At 37.4% G+C, this 17,548-nt stretch overlaps 1 protein-coding gene across 3 annotated transcripts in view; it reads left to right on the top strand.

Moving 5' to 3' along the window:
• Nucleotides 1-17,548, top strand: part of PRKCZ (protein kinase C zeta) — a 43,365-nt gene that overhangs the window by 611 nt on the left and 25,206 nt on the right. Inside the window, exons 2-5 of one of the 3 annotated variants that reach the window (XM_062614603.1) lie at nucleotides 339-541; nucleotides 4,090-4,211; nucleotides 6,088-6,177; nucleotides 6,585-6,635. In XM_062614603.1, the coding sequence (XP_062470587.1) occupies nucleotides 471-541; nucleotides 4,090-4,211; nucleotides 6,088-6,177; nucleotides 6,585-6,635 (334 nt within the window). In that variant the 5' untranslated portion in view covers nucleotides 339-470. Of the gene's footprint in view, nucleotides 1-338; nucleotides 542-4,089; nucleotides 4,212-6,087; nucleotides 6,178-6,584; nucleotides 6,636-9,551; nucleotides 9,935-10,104; nucleotides 10,303-17,548 lie in introns of those variants that run through there. The other 2 variants (XM_062614605.1, XM_062614604.1) reach the window with 2 other exon arrangements.

Genomic DNA, 17,548 nt, shown 5'->3' with positions numbered 1-17,548 from the left:
TATTCTGCGTTAACGTGCTCTACTCTTTGAAAGAAAAAAGCAAGAAGCTGTGTTGATGAATAAGTAAAGATTTCTTCAGGGTGTTTTTAGCCAAGAGGGAACTGCTGGGTGTTTTATTAAAAAAAAAAAAATCCTTGAATGCTTGGGCTATTTCTGTAAAACTGAATTGTACAGAATATTTTTAACTGATTTAATTTCTGTGCAGGTCGATGGTCTTGTATATTTCTCGTTCAGTTTCTCACTGTTCTATGTAGAGTTATTTGTGTTTATAAAATTTGACAACTCATTTGTTCAGTAGTGTCTGTACATTCATCTCTTCTGGTTTTCTTTCTGTGCAGATGGATTGAAAATCATCTGGAGAAGAAGCACACATTTTGCATGTGAAGCTGTTTGCTTCAGAATTAAATGAATTATATGTCTTGAGTGAACACATTTCTACATAATTTCATTTAGACCACTAAATACAGACCATGCCTAGCAGAATGGGCTCAAAAATGGATTTGAACAAAGACTTCATCAGAGTGAAAACACACTATAGCGGGTAAGTCATCATGCTCTCTCCTCTATATTGTGTCCTGTCTAATTTTGAAGCATGAAGTTCGTAGTCTGATCTAGTGATACAGTAACCAGGGCATTGGTGGATTTGTAGTTTGTTATATCAGGTGGGTAAACTTCTGGGCTAATAAAATACCATGCAGCCTCCTGCAGTGTGCTGTGGAAGAGAGTTGGTTATTTATCCTTCTGTCAAAGGAGGGGAGAGGATGTGCGAAACTGACATATTGTTATTCTGGGTTTATGGATTATTGATTTCTGTTTTATGATCACGGGCATGTATAGACCCATTTCTTGCATTTAGATGCAGTTATTATATTTTGTCATATCTTCTTTATAATAAACATATGATAAATCTTAAAAGTCACTGCCAAAATTAGCAGGAGACAATGAAGTATAGGTTTCCACTCAGAGTTGTCAGTTTGACTGTACTCCTTGAGATGAAATGTGATTAGTATGAGTCCTTTTCTAGTGGGCATTTTTGACATGATTTTAACTTACAGCAGTTTCTGTCGTGGAAAACTAGTTTTTTCTTTATGGAGAGATATGTAAGTCTTGACATAAGTGGATGCCATTGGTTTTGTCCTTTTTTGTTTGTCTTGGAGAAATTTTAGAAGGAGTTATTATTGGCATTACTTAGTTATATATGAGGGATGAGGGAATTTTGCTTAGATCACAAGTAAACTGCCTTATGAACTCTGTCTGAAAGACTCGTACCGTACATTTGCATTACTAATAATAATTTTCTGCTCTGTAGTTTTATCCTACACCTCTGAATCAGGTCATACAGTTGCAAAGAACATCTGAACTTTAGATGCTTTAAGTGATGCACTTCTCTGAGGTGCATGGTTATGCATGCTTCTCTGAAACAGCATTAGGGGCTGAGCCCTGTAAGGGAAGGTGCTATAAACACAAGTAGAACTTTGTGTAAACAATTTGGGGTAGCTTGCTGGCAGGTAGTGTTGCTCTAAAGTGAAAAGAGTAGGTTGCAGCCCAGAAAGCCAACTATATACTGTGTTGCATCAAAGGAATGTGACTAGCAAGTCAAAGGAGGTGATCCTGCCCCTCTACTCTGCTCTTGTGAGACCCCACTTGCAGCACTGTGTGCAGTTCTGGTGTCCTCAACATAGAAGGACATGGAGCTGTTGGAGCAAGTCCAGAGGAGGCCATGAGGATGATAGGGGGCTGAAGCACCTCCTGTATGAAAACAGGCTGAGAAAGTTGGGGCAGGTTCTCAGCCTGGAGAAGAGAAGCTATGCAGAGACCTCAGAGCCACTTTCTAATATCTGAAGGGGGCTACAGGGATGCTGGACAAGGGAATCTTCATCAGGGACTTTAGCGAAGGGACAAGGGGTAATGGGTTCAAACTGAAAAAAGGGAAATTCAGGTTAGATATAGGGAAGAAGTTCTTTACTGTGGGGGTGGTGAGGTGCTGGCACAGGCTGTCCAAAGAAGTGGTAAATGCTTCATCCCTGGCAGTGTTCAAGGCCAGGCTGGACAGAGCCTTGGACAACGTGGTGTAGTGTGAAGTGCCCCTGCCCATGTCAGGGGGGTTAGAACCGGGTGATCTTAAGGTCTTTTCCAGCTCAAACTATTCTATCATTTTGTAGAACTTTTCTGTGCAGAACTGGAGTAGGTGATAATACTTGTGTCACTATTAGAATTCATGTGTAATTATTATAATGTTCTACAAGAAACTACTACTGTAGTTTCTCCTCCAACACTATGTTTAGTAATTTCCATTAGCTATGAAGTCTGTAGTATGGCAATTTACAAAACAAGAGTTCCAAATCATTGAGTTTTGGGTTTCGTTCTACTGATCAAATTCTGCGAGTAAGAGCTGATTATTTTTGGTATTATAGCCTGTATAACAGATTATCTTAATATCTCCATTAAATTACTGTACTCATCTCTTGAACAAATTTGATGAACTGCAGGAAATCATTGATGCTTGACAACTTCAGAATTAAGAACAAGCTCATTCAGGTAGCTGCTAAAATATTCAAGTAATAGCACAATATACGTTTTGAAATCCTGGTTAAGAATTTAAGTATGAGGAAATTCTAAACCATGTGAATGTTGAATCTGTCTGGAGTCCTAGTATCTTAGGTATTCATGTTTCTGGGTGTGACAGAGTTCCTAACATAGCATAGTATAAATAACTGCCTAAGTAGAGTGCAAAAGACGCAAACTTGTGTAATTCTCATTTCATTATTTCAGTTTAGTTTATCTGATTTATAGCTGGTTACTTGAAATCACTTTATTTAAATAGAGTAGTGATGCAGTATGGTTTGCTCTATTACCTTGGTTCTAAATGGTGACACATTTAATTGGTTTCATACAATTAATCTCCTGCTTTAACTGCTTGTCCATAACTTAATGGTCATTAGTTCTTCAGATTACTCTGTAGAATCTGGTTTCAGATACCTGACAAAAAAAGTGTCCTGTGAGATTCTATAGTGTTAAATGACAAATGACTTTGATTTATCTGTGCCCCAATTGCCTAATGTGACTATACAGGCATTAAGGTTAAACACAGTGTATCTCAAAGGCACATGGACATCATGGAGATAACAGTTTGAATAAATATAATTAGTGATTGCATTTGCAAAACCTGATTGGTATTTGTAGTGTGCATAGTAGAATATTGTCTTACTGCATATTTTTAGTGTTTGAGTAGTGTTTATGTACTTGAAAAAGCATGATTGTCCAGAGCTACCACAGAGCTATAGCTGCTCGGTCTCGTGACTAGTTTGAGGTGGCAGCGTATGAATTGAGCTGCATTTGTTAGTGGCCTTCTCTTGGCATAAGGCATTGCACCAGGTCTCAAACACTGCTTTGAGAACTGATTTGATCTCTTACTTTTATAAGTGCTTAAAATATGACTCTTTTGATGGGGATATAGTCTTAAGCTTAACCTCAGCTGACGGCTCTCCCTATTGTACAGTAATGAAGATATACAAGTTGGCAGTTAGCATGCATACTTCTTTTTCCATTATTATGCAGAATTAAGTTGCTGTTCTTTGAGAAGTTTACAAATTGTAGATTAAAGATATACTTGAAAAGGTAGAAGTGCTTTTAATCTGAATTTGAACCTCAGTATAGTTCTTAAATGATTGTGTTAGAGCTTTGTTTCTTATAATTTTTCTCAGCAAAGACAAAATAAAGTTTTTGTGTGTATAATTTAAAATGTGAGCTGTAGAGCCAAAGATCCTCAGTTCAGTGTAGCACCTTTAGGCTTCAGGTTGAAAAATATAAGTAGGTAAAGTATGTAATATAGCACATATTCTAAAATAGTAAAAGAGAAAATAGGAGAAGGTTTAGTTTGCATTCTCAGGTTTTGTTTTGCAAAATCTTTTTTGCATTTTATTTTTTTAAATCTTTCTCCTGCTTTAACAGTACCGTGTGTCATTTCATATGAGGAATGCTGGTTCTGTAGCATGATTTTGCAGCCTGGCATCCATAGGTGGAATTACTGGAATATGCAGGCTAATGCAGATATTTTCTGATAAAAGCTTATGTTTTCATCTTGTGCAGGGACATCCTGATAACAAACTTGGATGTATCAATGAGCTATGATGAACTTTGTGATGAAGTACATGAGATGTGTAATTTACAGCAGGAACAGCCAATTACCCTCAAGTGGATTGATGATGAAGGTATTGTATTGAAATACTACTTAAACATTCTTGAGTTTATTTTTCATTGTGGTACTAAGAAGGGCATTGAGGAAACTTGTTTATACAAGTTTCATACTGTGGAGTTACTTTTCATTTCTAAATACCAGTGTATGTCTTACAAAGCAGGGAGTTTGGAGAAACGAGCCTCAAAACATGAATGATGGCAGGAGCACTTGAATTCCGTTCTGTAGAAGTAAAGGCTATGTAAAACTTTGATTTTACTATACCATACTTCTGTACTGAACACAGAGTTTTAATTTCAGATTTTCATGAGCCTAATGCTGTACCCCTCAAAATTCCTAACTTCAAATTCTTGGCCACAACACTTTGATTTTACCCTGTCAGCATTTGCCTTAAAAAAAAAAAAAATTAAATGAATCTTTACTTGGTGCTGATGAGTCACGTTTGGTGGGCAGGGTGTGCTGCAGGAAGGGTGGGTGTTCCACAAAGCTGCTGGGATGTAGCGTGACCTCCTTGCTTATTTGCTCGCTTTCTGTGTATTGTGATGTACAGGAGTTTACATGTGTCTGCTTAAGTGGATTTGTGGATTAATTACCTAGTTTTAACCAAAATAACCCTGCAAGGTAGCACTAATAATGTGAGCACAGGCAGACAACAAGGAAATCATGGAGCTGACAGTTCTCCTTCCTACTTGGAAGCATGAACTCCTGTCATCCACAGGACAGATGGAAAGCAATGGCCATCGAATTGGGTGTGGCAAGAAGTCAATCAAGAAGATTCAAAATTATCAAGAAAAGTATTTGAAATATGTGTTTACATCCACTATTTTAATGATGAACCTCACCCCTAGTATGTGTTGAGATAATAGGTAATGCAAGAGCACCTGATTGATGTCAGTGAAGGTGAAAATTGGCTCACTGAATGCCAACTAAGTCTTTGCATAAATGGTGATTGGGATTCAATAATGAGTATTAGGATCTGGTAAGCACAGCCAACGATGCACTTCTTCCGTTCAGGTCTGTGTATCTTTATGGTATCTTTTTTTTCTTTAGCTATGACACCACTAAAATTGAAATAAACTGAGCTTAGAACTAGACCTTTGACTCATTATATCAATGTTAAACCTAGATTGTCAAAAGTTATGAAGCAAGTTTAATCATATAGCTCTTTAAAATATTTTCATATTTAATATTTTGAGGTACATCTTTGTGCCATTGAAAAATAATTTTTAATATTTATTCCTTTAAAGATTTCTGTATTTGTGTATTTTTTTTATCATGCACATAATTTGCATAGTAAGGAATTGTGCTGTAAAAATTTAGTGATGGAGTGTGCTGCCAAAGAAGTTTGGAGAATGCTGATCTAGAGTCTATCATGGGCTGTTAAAACAGTATTTGTGCCTACCAAAGAGGTATTATCTTTCAGTTCAGATGTCCTCACTTAAACTGATCAGGATTTATACCTTGAAAAGGTCATCTTCTGGCATATAGGATTTGGTAATATGTGATTTAAGAATAATTATGTCTCTATGTGTGTTGGCATATTTGTGTCCCATCCATAACTTTCACCTGTATCTTATTTTTTTGATACTTCTTAATCGTAGGTTGCTTTCTGTCAGTCTGGCAAGTGGTTCAACTAGAATCTCTGTATATTCACTTTTATGTTTTGTTGTCCCCTTGCAAGTCAACACAGTATATTTCTAGCTACACAGTTTCCATAAAAGTAGAAGAGGAAAAAAAAAAACCCAGTGTTGATATATTTTGGCTTTGATCAAAATACCAGTTTTATATCAAATGATTGCTAGAAGAGCAATCCTGGAGGCTGGTGTGTTTCTTACTAACTGAAATTCTCTAATTCTTCAGTCGTAAGTTTGTCTGTGTTGCTGTTTTTTCAGGTGACCCATGTACCATCTCATCTCAGATGGAGCTAGAAGAAGCATTCCGTTTGTATTGTCAGAACAGAGATGAAGGGCTGATTATTCATGGCAAGTATTCCACAGTTCAAGAACCTGTATGCATTTGTTGGTAATTACAAATGCTTCTCAATATGACATTGGACAACTCTTTTGCCTGTTGAATACATTCTTAATGTAGCTGGTGCACTGGAATTTAATGCTGTAAGAAGAAAGTGTTCTTTTGGGTGTGGAGCCCAAGCTGAAACTGTTAAGTAGACTTTGAGGCAGGCTGGGGTTCTAAACTGCACAGGTTTGGCAATGCTGTAGTCAAGCACAAGATCTTGCCAGTATGGAGCCAAATTTTGGTTATGTCATTTCTCATGCAGAATTGTTTGAAGGTTTCCTGAAACTGTCTTTGTGTAAATATATTTAAGAATCAAGGAATAAGTATTACTGAGAATACGTTAACTTAAAAATCTATTTTTTTTTTGTTTCAGTTTTCCCAAGTATTCCAGAGAAACCTGGCATGCCTTGTCCAGGAGAAGACAGTGAGTACTAAAATGTTACCAAGTTTTAGTTTAATATTTTTCAGTCATACAAAGAAATGTCTTCAAAGGTTTTTGTAATTTACTGTTACTTTTTTTTTGTGGTTTCTTAATAGAATATAAAATGTTTGTTTTCTCAGCATTATAGTGCTGGTTTAATGTTTCTGAGGTTTAATACTGGTTTCCAGTAGCTGGTATATTGGGAGGAAAGACATCAGGAATTTAGATGCACATTAGAATGTGGTCCTTTTCTTTTGTGTTTCTTTTAATTTCTTGTAGGGAAAATAAATGTGTATTGAGAAGAAAGGTACATCCTTTTTTATGAAAAGGTTATTAATCTCTAAAAACACCCTGTGAAAAGTAGATAAATCTCCAAAGGAAGGGTACATGATTGATATGAATCCCATTTTGGTGATGATGTTTTGGGATGCTTGGGTAGTTCAGTGTCTTGTGTGCTTTTGACTTTTATGAGAATTACAGTGCTGAATTTAGGGATTAGCTAGCCTTAGAATGCTTGTCGTGCTCTTCCCAGTCAGATTTTGATGCCAAAGCTCAATGGAAGTGTTAATACTCCCATCATAAGTCTTCAGGCTGTTTTCTGTGAAACGGCTGTCTCACAGTGAATTTATTTCAGTGTCTAACTTTGGGGTGCCCCCACTCCTTAATTCTGCTTCTAAGAATGGGGCAACTAAGTCTGCCATCACTGTAATATTTGGGGCTGTTCCACAGCATGCCAAAACCTATTCTGTTTTCTTCTGATTTGTTGGCTGAAAACTGTAGGGAGTGAGCTCATCTGGGCTCTGTTTTCCCAGTCAAAGAACTTGGAAGAACCAGCTGCCTCTATCTTAGCTTCTATTCCTGTAGCTGTTTAAAGGGGCAAAGGAGGAAATGCTTGTGTTGTACAAACCTAGACTGGTGCTAGTCACAAGTAAGCTTATTTGTGACAACACAGAAACTAATGTGAAATACTGTCAAGAAATGTAAGGTAAGTGGAGGAGAGAGAAGACTGTTGCTCAGTAGGGTATCTGTGCAAGTAATGTGGCATAATAAAGTTCACTGCAATTTAATGATCTCATTAAAAGTGTAGATGTTTTAGTGCAAAAGTTTGTTAATTTGTTGGCGTGTTAGGTATTTAAAGCCACAAGATGAACTACAGATCCACACAGATTAGTGTGGCTCGGGTGACCTGGTTTTTCTGTCTGTGGGGTATTTCTCCTTGTGTGGTTTTACAGGTCATGTTGAATCATACTTTGGTGGCTTAAAAAGCCTGTTTTGTAGGATGTGCTTGGTGAATGATTTGTGGTCAGGTTTCTCATAATTTAATGAATAAATTCAGTGCACATTGCTGCTGCGTGCAAGGGGCCTGTGTGGAAATCTGGTGGTGTGGCCTACTTGTAACTATTTTCAAATTGGTTTACAACAGGCCTATTAAATTGTATTGATGCTAATTTAGCATAAACTTATGCATGCAGTGGTGTTGCTTGTTAGCTAGAGGCGTACAACAAACATCTGCATTGCTTTCAGGCTGTGTGGAAATGTTATTGAGATTGGTGATACAGTTCATTTAAAGCATTATTTATTTTGACAGGTCTAAAATATTGTCATTTGTTCAGAAAATATTTGGTATGTTTCAAATTATTTATTTATTTAATGAGGTTTTATTGCCATAGTTAAGTTCATAGGAAATCCTCTTAAAAAATTAGAATGTTCCATATGTTCCTTTCTGTAGCGTTGTGTTTACGTGTAAAAGAGCTGATGAATTTGCCTTGGGTAATTTCCAGAGGCAGATATGCAATTAAGTAGTTGCTCTGCCCAAAATGGCCTTCTACTTAAATTAGCAGTCTCAAAGTGTGGAATTCTGGTTCGTAATGGAACTGCAGCCAGTTTGAAATGGGATTTTTTCAACAACTGTATTCAATTGATAAGCAATTTTGCTTGCAATGTATCACTTGTTTTATTAGGTTATAGTGATTATTTCAAATACTATGTGATCTTCCGAGTTACAAATATATTTTTGTGGTGAACTTCTGGAGAATTGTGGGGTTTTCTTTCCAGTTCCTTCAGAACCACGATGCTTTGGAAGCATAGTGCAGAAATACATACAGACTGTTCCACATCTATGTTGAAATCTAATTATACAGTTGCTAGCTGGCCTGGGCTTTTGTGAAATGGATGTGGGTTTGAGATTGTACCAGCCAGCAAAACTTGAAATAAATGCAAGTAATCTGTTAACAGAATTAATCCATGTGACTAATATTGCAATTCTATTTGAATGCCTTAAGAAAAGTTCTTTTTGTGCTCGAAGAACTCATATTGATGTGATGCTGTTTGCAAGATTGAATTTGGAGTCTCCAGTATATGAATCCATGTTGTCTCTGTGTTCTTTTGCTCCTGAATTTTGGCACCTTTTTATTTTTTATTTTTTCATGCCAGACCTAGCTTCCAGTCTAAAGGTATGATGTCTTTCCCTTTTCCCTTCAGCCAGCCACTTAACCCATCCCTGCAGGCGCAGGTGGCAGGGTTTCTTAACTATCTTGCGTATCTCCCCAGACACTGTGACCTCTCCTGGGTATTTCTAGCATCTGCTGGACTGGAGGTGGTAGTTGATCACAGTGTGTCCTGATAAAGATGGCAGAGTTCTAGGCCAGTCTTCTGCATTTAAAAATATTTTAACTTTTTTAGTAGATTAGCTATTCTTTTGGGATTGATACTAAGGCTTTTAGAATTGTTTAGGTTTTTATTTCCTTTCCATGCTCATAAGCGATGCCTTCCTGATAGCCTGATACAAAGCACGGGATCTGATTGGCAGTTCAGAACTTAGTTATTGTAGTCTCAGCTTATTTACACTGACAGATCTTGCTCCGATTTATCACTCCTGCTGCTTCAGTGCATTGTATAATGAAGCATGTTCAGCTGAAAAATTCCAATTGATTTGGAAGACTTCCTTAATGAAATTGCTGGTTTTCGCAGAGAAATACTTGGTTTTGTGACATCAGCTCCTTGACATCCATGCCATGTTTTAGTTTGTGCCTCAGCTGCTAGCTACAGCCTCTCAAGGGAGCCAGTACCACCCGTGCCTGGATACATGAGGCAGAGATGTGAAAGGGAGAGACGGGGGTAACCAGTCTTCCATTAAATATTTGCTCTTAATGTTGGAGCTGATCCTGCCTATTGTCCTTGGTATCTAATGGCATTCAAACAGAGGCATCCGTGAAATGAAGGGGGAAAATGTTTCATTTCATACCTACTACGTTGTAAAGCATAAAGAATTACATGCTGAAGAAGCTAAAGAATAAACCCCAGTGAGTAATGCATGCTTTTTCTATAGATTTTATGTATCATCGTGATTGCTGCTATGAATCGAGGCCGTTGATGCAGTGTGTGTGTGCGCGTGGTGCAGTAGATAATAGAACTCAGCATTCTGGTTATGATACAGTTGCTTTGCCAACCACCCTCCTTTGCAGCCATAGATTGTTACAAATGCAGAGATTCCTGCTCCTCGTGTGTAGGGATGTGGCTGAGACCTCTCAGAAATGCTGATAAAATTGCATTGAAAGGACTCTTGCGGGATATATTTTAGGAGGAAAAGAGCACAAGAGTGAGTGATGCTGCTGCTGCTGCTGCTAATATTGGAAATTAAGGGAAGAAATGTATCCAAAAACCCCTGACGGTATGTGTGCAGGGCCTGTTTATTGTAAGATTCCTGATGTAAAGATTAACGTTTTAGCAGCATCATTTTCCAGGGCCTTTTTGTTGAATTGTGTTTAGTGGATTGTCTGAGATAGATGTGTGTTAATTCTGAAATACTTGTTTTGAATTAGTGTTTACTTAGTTTATTCTGACAGTACTAGGAACTGTGCTAGTACACTTCATTTTTATATCAGAACAAATAGGTGTGTGTATTTAATGTTAAAATTTGTCTTGCATTTGGGTAGCTAGTGCTAAGAAATTTTAGGGTTGTTTTTGCTGTCTCCTTCATTAAATAAAAAAATGAAGACTAGGAAACCTTTAATTTCACTGAATGTTTTTAATGTATAAGTACTTATGGCATTAGTATGACAGTAATGTTTTTTTCTTATCTAATATTTCTGACTGATTTGCTGCCTTATTTTTTGGTAATGATTACACTGTGTTGTTAATGTCTCTTATACTCTTTGTTTATCTGTCCAATGTTTCAGCATTAGGTGTTTGAGGCTTCATTTTTCCCCAAGCCATCTTTCTTAAAAAGTCATCATAGGGTTGAGTAAAGGTATCTTACTAACCTAATTATTGTTGTGAGCAGTTTTACTCTAGGTATGGATACTTGATTTTGCTTTATGTTCTGCCTGATTCTCTAAAATAGCTCCAGAAGGCTTCTTGCTACAACAGTGTGGTCTGTAAATATTTTTCTAGCTCATAGGGCAGGTTTTTTTCCCCCCCTTAATTTGTTACTGTACTGGCAGCAGTGATTAGGTTATTCAGAGCACGTGAACCAATTTCATCCCCCAATGAAGAAACGAACTATTGCGACCATAGAGACTATTTTGCAGACATAGATTGGATTGCACTGGATAATTAGGCAATTTTGAAACTGGTAGTAACCCTCTCCTGGTTTCTAGTAATTGAACTGACAGAGGGGGAAAATTCTTCTGTTTAAGATATATTGTTGCTCAGAAATTGAAAGTAGCTGTGTCATAGTTTCTTAAGAGTACCTGAAATACCTTCCTCTGTCTTAACTGTGGATCATGTTTCTTCACATGTGGCATATTTGAAAAACAGACATACAGATTATGAGACAGTGCAAGTTACTGACACCAGAATTGTAGCTAAATGTCTGTTCTGTTTATAATTTTTTTTTTTTTAAATTCTGCAATAATGTCAACAATTTTCTTAGCTACGAAACATTCAGTGAAGAATAAAGTGCTGGGCTTCCTTTTTGATAATTGAGGCATGAAATTACAAAGCACGCATCTGGCTGTGGGGTTTGGTATCTGCTCTTATTTTAGGATACTAGATGTCCTAGCAGATATTTGTGTAACAATTTGTAAACTATAAACTAAAAAATACAGTGGAATAAGGAATGGTTGGATGAGTTTCTAAGGTTTCATAACAAATAGCCTGTGTTGTTTGGAGGTGGTTTTTCCACACCCCTCCATTAGCTGTTCGTCAGAATGTAGTATGATCATGCAGGAAAGATGCCACCTAGGTTTAGAAAACTTCTGTTGAATGCAGTGTCTAGCTCCATCCTCCTGTGCTATCTGTTGTACTTCCTCTCCACATACATCTCATAAGTTGGTAAATCCTCTTTTGATGCACAAGCTTTTGGGATAACTTAAATTTGCAAGAAAGTGCTGAAGCTTTTTTGTGTTATTGGTTGGAATTAGTGGACAATCTGTGAGCCTGTTAAACGTCTGCCTGTTTCAGTAGCTTGGAAGAGCTATTTAATGTGTAACCTCTTAAATTATATGTTCAAGGTTAATTATATGTGATACTTGGGTTTCCATATAATACTTTTTAATCTGAGTTGCTTTATGCAGGTTACGGTTTTTAATATTTAACTGAGGCACAAAAATAGCAATAGAGGCCTGCAGGGCAGAAAATGGGTCTTCAGCATTTATCTCCTGGATTTTTGAGTTGCTGTGTGAGAAACCAGATTTTGTGGGAGATTTCAGGTGCTGCTAATTTGAAATGGAGAGAGCTTCAGAAGTGAATGAAGACTTGTAAGGCTAACTAGTGATAGCAGCTGACTAGCCACTGATGACTTGCTGGTAAATAGATCTCCTGAAGTGAAAAGGCAAAAAGCAGCTAACTTCAGGCGTGCTGAAAGGGAGGTTTTCAGAAGAGGCATGTGAGAGTCCCAATCATCACTGTCAGTGCAAGAGTTGTGTTGAGCAGACTGTGCAGTTCTGCCCTTAAACCACAGGGGGAAGGTAGTGATTTCGGTAGTGGGAAAACCAAAACCTGATATTCTCAATGTTGACCAGGAAGGGCTTCATCTGTAATTCCGAAGTTTCATTACTAATACTTCTGCATCTCTAACTGCTTGTCCTTGAATTATTAGCTGGGGAGGTATTTAAAAGGAAACCAGAAACTATTTGAAGGCAAAACTTTAGTTTGGTCCTCTTTACTTTTACAATAACATGCTTCTTGTAATAATAGTGCTGCTATATGCTTCTTCCAATAATTTAGGTAAAGCAGGCACAGGTGCCTTGTGACTGGCACAGGACTCTATTCTATAGATTTCCAACTTTGATTAAAACTGTTCTTACCCACGGGGGTTGCAAGGAAAGGAAAACCTCAGGCAAGCAGTGATAAAATTGATATTGTAGGGCCTGAAACAGTAGATCTGGGATTGGAACTGATCCATTAATTTTAAGGTGCAGTTGTTATTTCTAACAACAGTGAGACAAGCTATCTCAGTGTAACTTTCAACTTCTTTGAAGAAATAGCTATTGTCAAATAATTTTACATGGCAGATCTCATAAACAGTGGAGAGCGTGGTGGAAATCTGAAGGGGTTAGGTGGGAAGCAGTGTGTAAACTTTGCAGTTCTGCTACAATTATCTTCCTTCCCTCTAGAGTGAATTGAAAGCCCCCTTCCAAAAGCTAAAAGGCAAATACCATTGTGGATTTGAAAGATTTAACCATGCTTTCTTTAACTCATTAAGCACTATAGCTTTCTATCAACAGACCAGATGAAAGGGCAGGTACAAGTCTGTATCATAAACAGATGAGGCTCTAAGATGGAAGGTTGCTCTCTTGGGAAACAAAAATTCTCTCCATCATTAAAGAATTAACTAAACTGGAAGATTTATGCAGTTTGCTATCAGAATTAGTGTATAATCATTAAATCCAGAATATAATAGGTTTGAGTAACTCCTGAAACAAATAAGATATTTTTTAACTTAACTACTCTCACTAAATAATGTCCAGTTTAGTAATACTTTATATTGCTGCAAACTCTACTTCTTACGTTATACTTGTGAAATGTATAATTACTATATATAGCATATGAGAAAGTTTGAAAGGAGTAAAAGCACAAGTGGGACACTCCCTCAATTAGTTTTATTGAATGATAGAAAATAGAGCACAACTTGTAGAACTCAAATTGGGACATAATAAGAGTGAATATTGCATTTCATTTCAGTTTACTTTCCTTCTAAAACAAAGCATAATGAGATACAGATGTGTTAAAACGAGTGTGACAGATCTGGAGAGTTAGTGCTGCTGCAGGGTCTCTGCTGCCTAAATGGAGTTTAATACTAAAGAAATGTTTCATCTCCTGCTGAAGGTATTTTGCTACAGATTGTTTAAATATTCAGAACTTCATTTCAATCTACTTCAATAGTAAGGTAAATTAAAGAATGAAATTATTTAAATAAGTACTGGTTCAGTACTCTTTCAGCTTGATTAAAAACTTCTTAGTGCAGATCTTAATTCATACTAATAGAACGTTAAATGAGTTTTTCATTGTAGTAAATCTTTTAATGAAAGTTATTTTTATTTTGGGAGAATATATAATGCAGTCATCAAAAGATGTTTGGATTTCTGTTAACAAAGCAATGCAAGCTTGGGTTTGTATTGCACTGTGGTTTCATAAAGAGGAGCCAGCCACACATCATGAAAGGCTGTAAAGCTTAATATTGTGTAGTTAGAGAAGGGGAAAATATGAACTCTTTTCGTTCCTAAACAAAAATGTTTGTCACTTTCAGAAGTGTATGGATCCACCACCAATTGTCTACAGTCCCTTTTTACAACATTTTCTTTCAAATTAGAGCAACAAACACGGCATCATTTTATCCTGTAGTTGGGACAGCCTTGCAAGAATGCACACAAGAGATGCAGTGGAGGATGTACAGCAGGTTGAGAGCACTGACATGCACAAGGATCCTCTTGAAACATCACTTCTGGAATAGCATCCAGTAACTGGATTTAGCTAGGATTTCTCGAGTAACACTGTTCTTTGTGATCTTATTTTCAAATATGTCTGGTAAATTTCAGGTAAAAGAAAAAAAATCCAAAAGAGTTCTGATCTGAGCTGCAAATTAGGATCTTTATAGAAAAGCCATGACCCTTGCACAGAAAATATGTTCTTTCTTTAGCAAGTAGTAAGAAAAAAAGCTTGTGAAGTAATGAAATGTGTTGTGAGCACTATAGAATCAGAATCAACTAGCTTGGAAAAGACCCTGAAGTCAACTGGTAGCCCAGGACTGCCAGACCCACCACTAATCCATGTCAATACCTTCAGCCACTTGAAAATATTTGGAACTATACTTTTTTCCTATATATCTGCCATCTTAGATTCTTGGGGGGGGGTTGATTAAGAAGGATTTTTAAATAATGGTAGTAAAATAATACTCAATTCTCTTAATTTGTCCTGTAATTCTATAATGCTTTGGTGATTAGTTCCAAAATAATTACCCTCTTTCCAAAGAAAATTTAAGTTCCAAAGCGTATGCTACAAACTTCTGTAGACCCTGATACAGGTCAACGGATTGTTGTAGCTTTTGGATTTAAGACAAATAAACCCTTGGGCAAACAACTATCAACTAATTGACTAGGTAATAATCTGAGTAAACTCTGGGCTGTTAGTCACTGATTTGTGTGCTTAACAGTTTTTAATGATTAGTTAAATGTTTAGTCTTGCAAGTAAAAAAAAAATCAAATTCTGTGATTGTCTTGGCTTGGGGTTGGTAACTAGATGATCTTTAAAGTCCCTCCTAACCTGTGGGCTGATGCCAACCTCATGAAGTTTAACCATGCCAAGTGCAAGGTCCTACACCTGGGTCGAAGCAATCCCAGGCACAGGTACAGGCTGGGCAGAGAAGAGATTCAGAGCAGCCCTGTGGAGAAGGACTGGGGGGTGTTGGTTGATGAGAAAATGAACATGAGCCAGCAGTGTGCGCTTGCAGCCCAGAAAGCCAACCGTATCCTGAGCTGCATCAAAAGAAGCGTGACCAGCAGGTTGAAGGAGGTGATCCTGCCCCTTTACTCTGCTCTTGTGAGACCTCACTTGGAGTATTTTGTGCAGTTCTGGTGTCCTCAACATAAAAAGGACACGGAACTGTTGGAACAAGTCCAGAGAAGGGCCACGAGGATGATCAGGGGACTGGAGCACCTCCTGTATGAAGACAGGCTGAGGAAGTTGGGGCTGCTCAGCCTGGAGAAGAGAAGGCTGCGTGGAGACCTCATAGCAGCCTACCAGTATCTGAAGGAGACATATAGGGATGCTGGGGAGGGACTGTTCATTAGAGACTGTAGTGATAGGACAAGGGATAACAGGTTAAAACTTAAACAGGGGAAGTTTAGATTGGTTATAAGTAGGAAATTCTTTCCTGTTAGGGTGGTGAGGCACTGAAATAGGTTGCCCAGGGAGGTTGTGAATGCTCCATCCCTGCCAGTGTTCAAGACCAGGTTGGACGAGGCCTTGGGTGATATGATTTAGCGTAAGGTGTCCCTGCCCACAGCAGGGGTTTGGAACTAGATGATCTTAAGGTCCTTTCCAACCCTAACTATTCTATGATTCTATGAACTGTTTTAAGACTTCACAGTTCATGTTCTAGAATTCAGTGTGGAAGTGGATCAACCGGACTTGCTGCAATTTCTCCACCAGGTGACTGGGAGATTCCTATTAAATATCCTAGTTTAGTACCAGATTTTATCCGTCTTGGTAACATTGCCTTCATCACCTTGCAGTGGCATGGAGCCATTTGAACAGAAGGATATGAATATGAGCAACCAAGAGATTATGTATGAGAAAACTGTGTGTATGGAGGACAGGTTTTCCACTTTGTAGTCCTGAAGTGGAAGTTGGTTGACCCCCTTCAAAGTCAGTGGGGAAATAGGATATTTAAACAGTGTTTTAGCTGTGTCACAATAAATGCTGGGTGGATATTACAGTTCTATGAGATACAGCTTTATTTCCTTGTTAGTTACCTGCTGATGCTATATGTAGTGAACTTCCTTTGTTATTATTGCTGTTTTAGTTGTGCTTGATCTAGTTTTCATAAATGTTGATCTGACTTAGTAGTTAAATTTAGTGTCTTGCAAAAGAAAAGAAGAATGGAGATACGGTTTACCAATTGCTAATTGGTTTTAAATTCAATTTCAAAAAAAAAGCTACCTTTTGACCCTTTTAATAACTGAAGTGAGGTGAAAGCAGTTAATATATGTATTGTTAAGGATATGCTTTCCTAACATCTGAAAAGGAATGGCAATGGTACATAGCAGCTATTTCATAATGAAGAGGACAGATTAAGATCCCGTACAAGATCTGTATGTTAGATGCTTCAGAAAACAGTACTTTTATTATTTCAATTTCATAGTTAACTATTTGGAACATATTAAATAGCAAATATGTGAAAGAACATACTATTGAAGTTCTTTTGAATTGACTTGCACAAAATTTATTCTGTCTTTATTTGTAACTATTTTTATGTTATATTTTCATCTAATTCAGATTCTATCTAAAATACTAATATCAATTTCTTACTTGTAATTCATGAGTTGGTTTTGAAAGAATGCTCACTTGTATGCTCAGCAAAACATTAACAGAACAAAACAAAACCTGGCCATTCTCATACTATGCAGCTGGCAGGCAATGGAATTGGCCTGTAAACAAGTTGCATTAGTCTCTGAGAAGTGATGTACAACAATAGCAATTAATAGCTGCACTTAGTATAGTAAAAGATTTCATTATAGTTTGATCACGTAAAAGCAGACTTCGGCATTTGTAAATTCAAATGCAGAGGACATAATTTTTTGGTGGGTATCTTGCTGCCATTCACTGGTGTGAACCACAGTCTTCACATGACAGATTATTTCTGTTACATATTCTGGGAGATACAAGCATTTATAAACTTACAGATGGAAAAAAGTATTTTGGGCTTGGGGGCAGGTTGGGCTGGTCTAAATTATTTCTCTTCTCCAGTGCTGGGG

The sequence above is a fragment of the Pezoporus occidentalis genome, unplaced genomic scaffold (assembly GCF_034315485.1).
Source record: "Pezoporus occidentalis ecotype Australia unplaced genomic scaffold, CSIRO_AGI_Poc_V1 ctg176, whole genome shotgun sequence".
Classification (NCBI taxonomy): Eukaryota; Metazoa; Chordata; class Aves; order Psittaciformes; family Psittacidae; genus Pezoporus; species Pezoporus occidentalis.
This window is presented reverse-complemented; position numbering and strand designations above follow the sequence as displayed.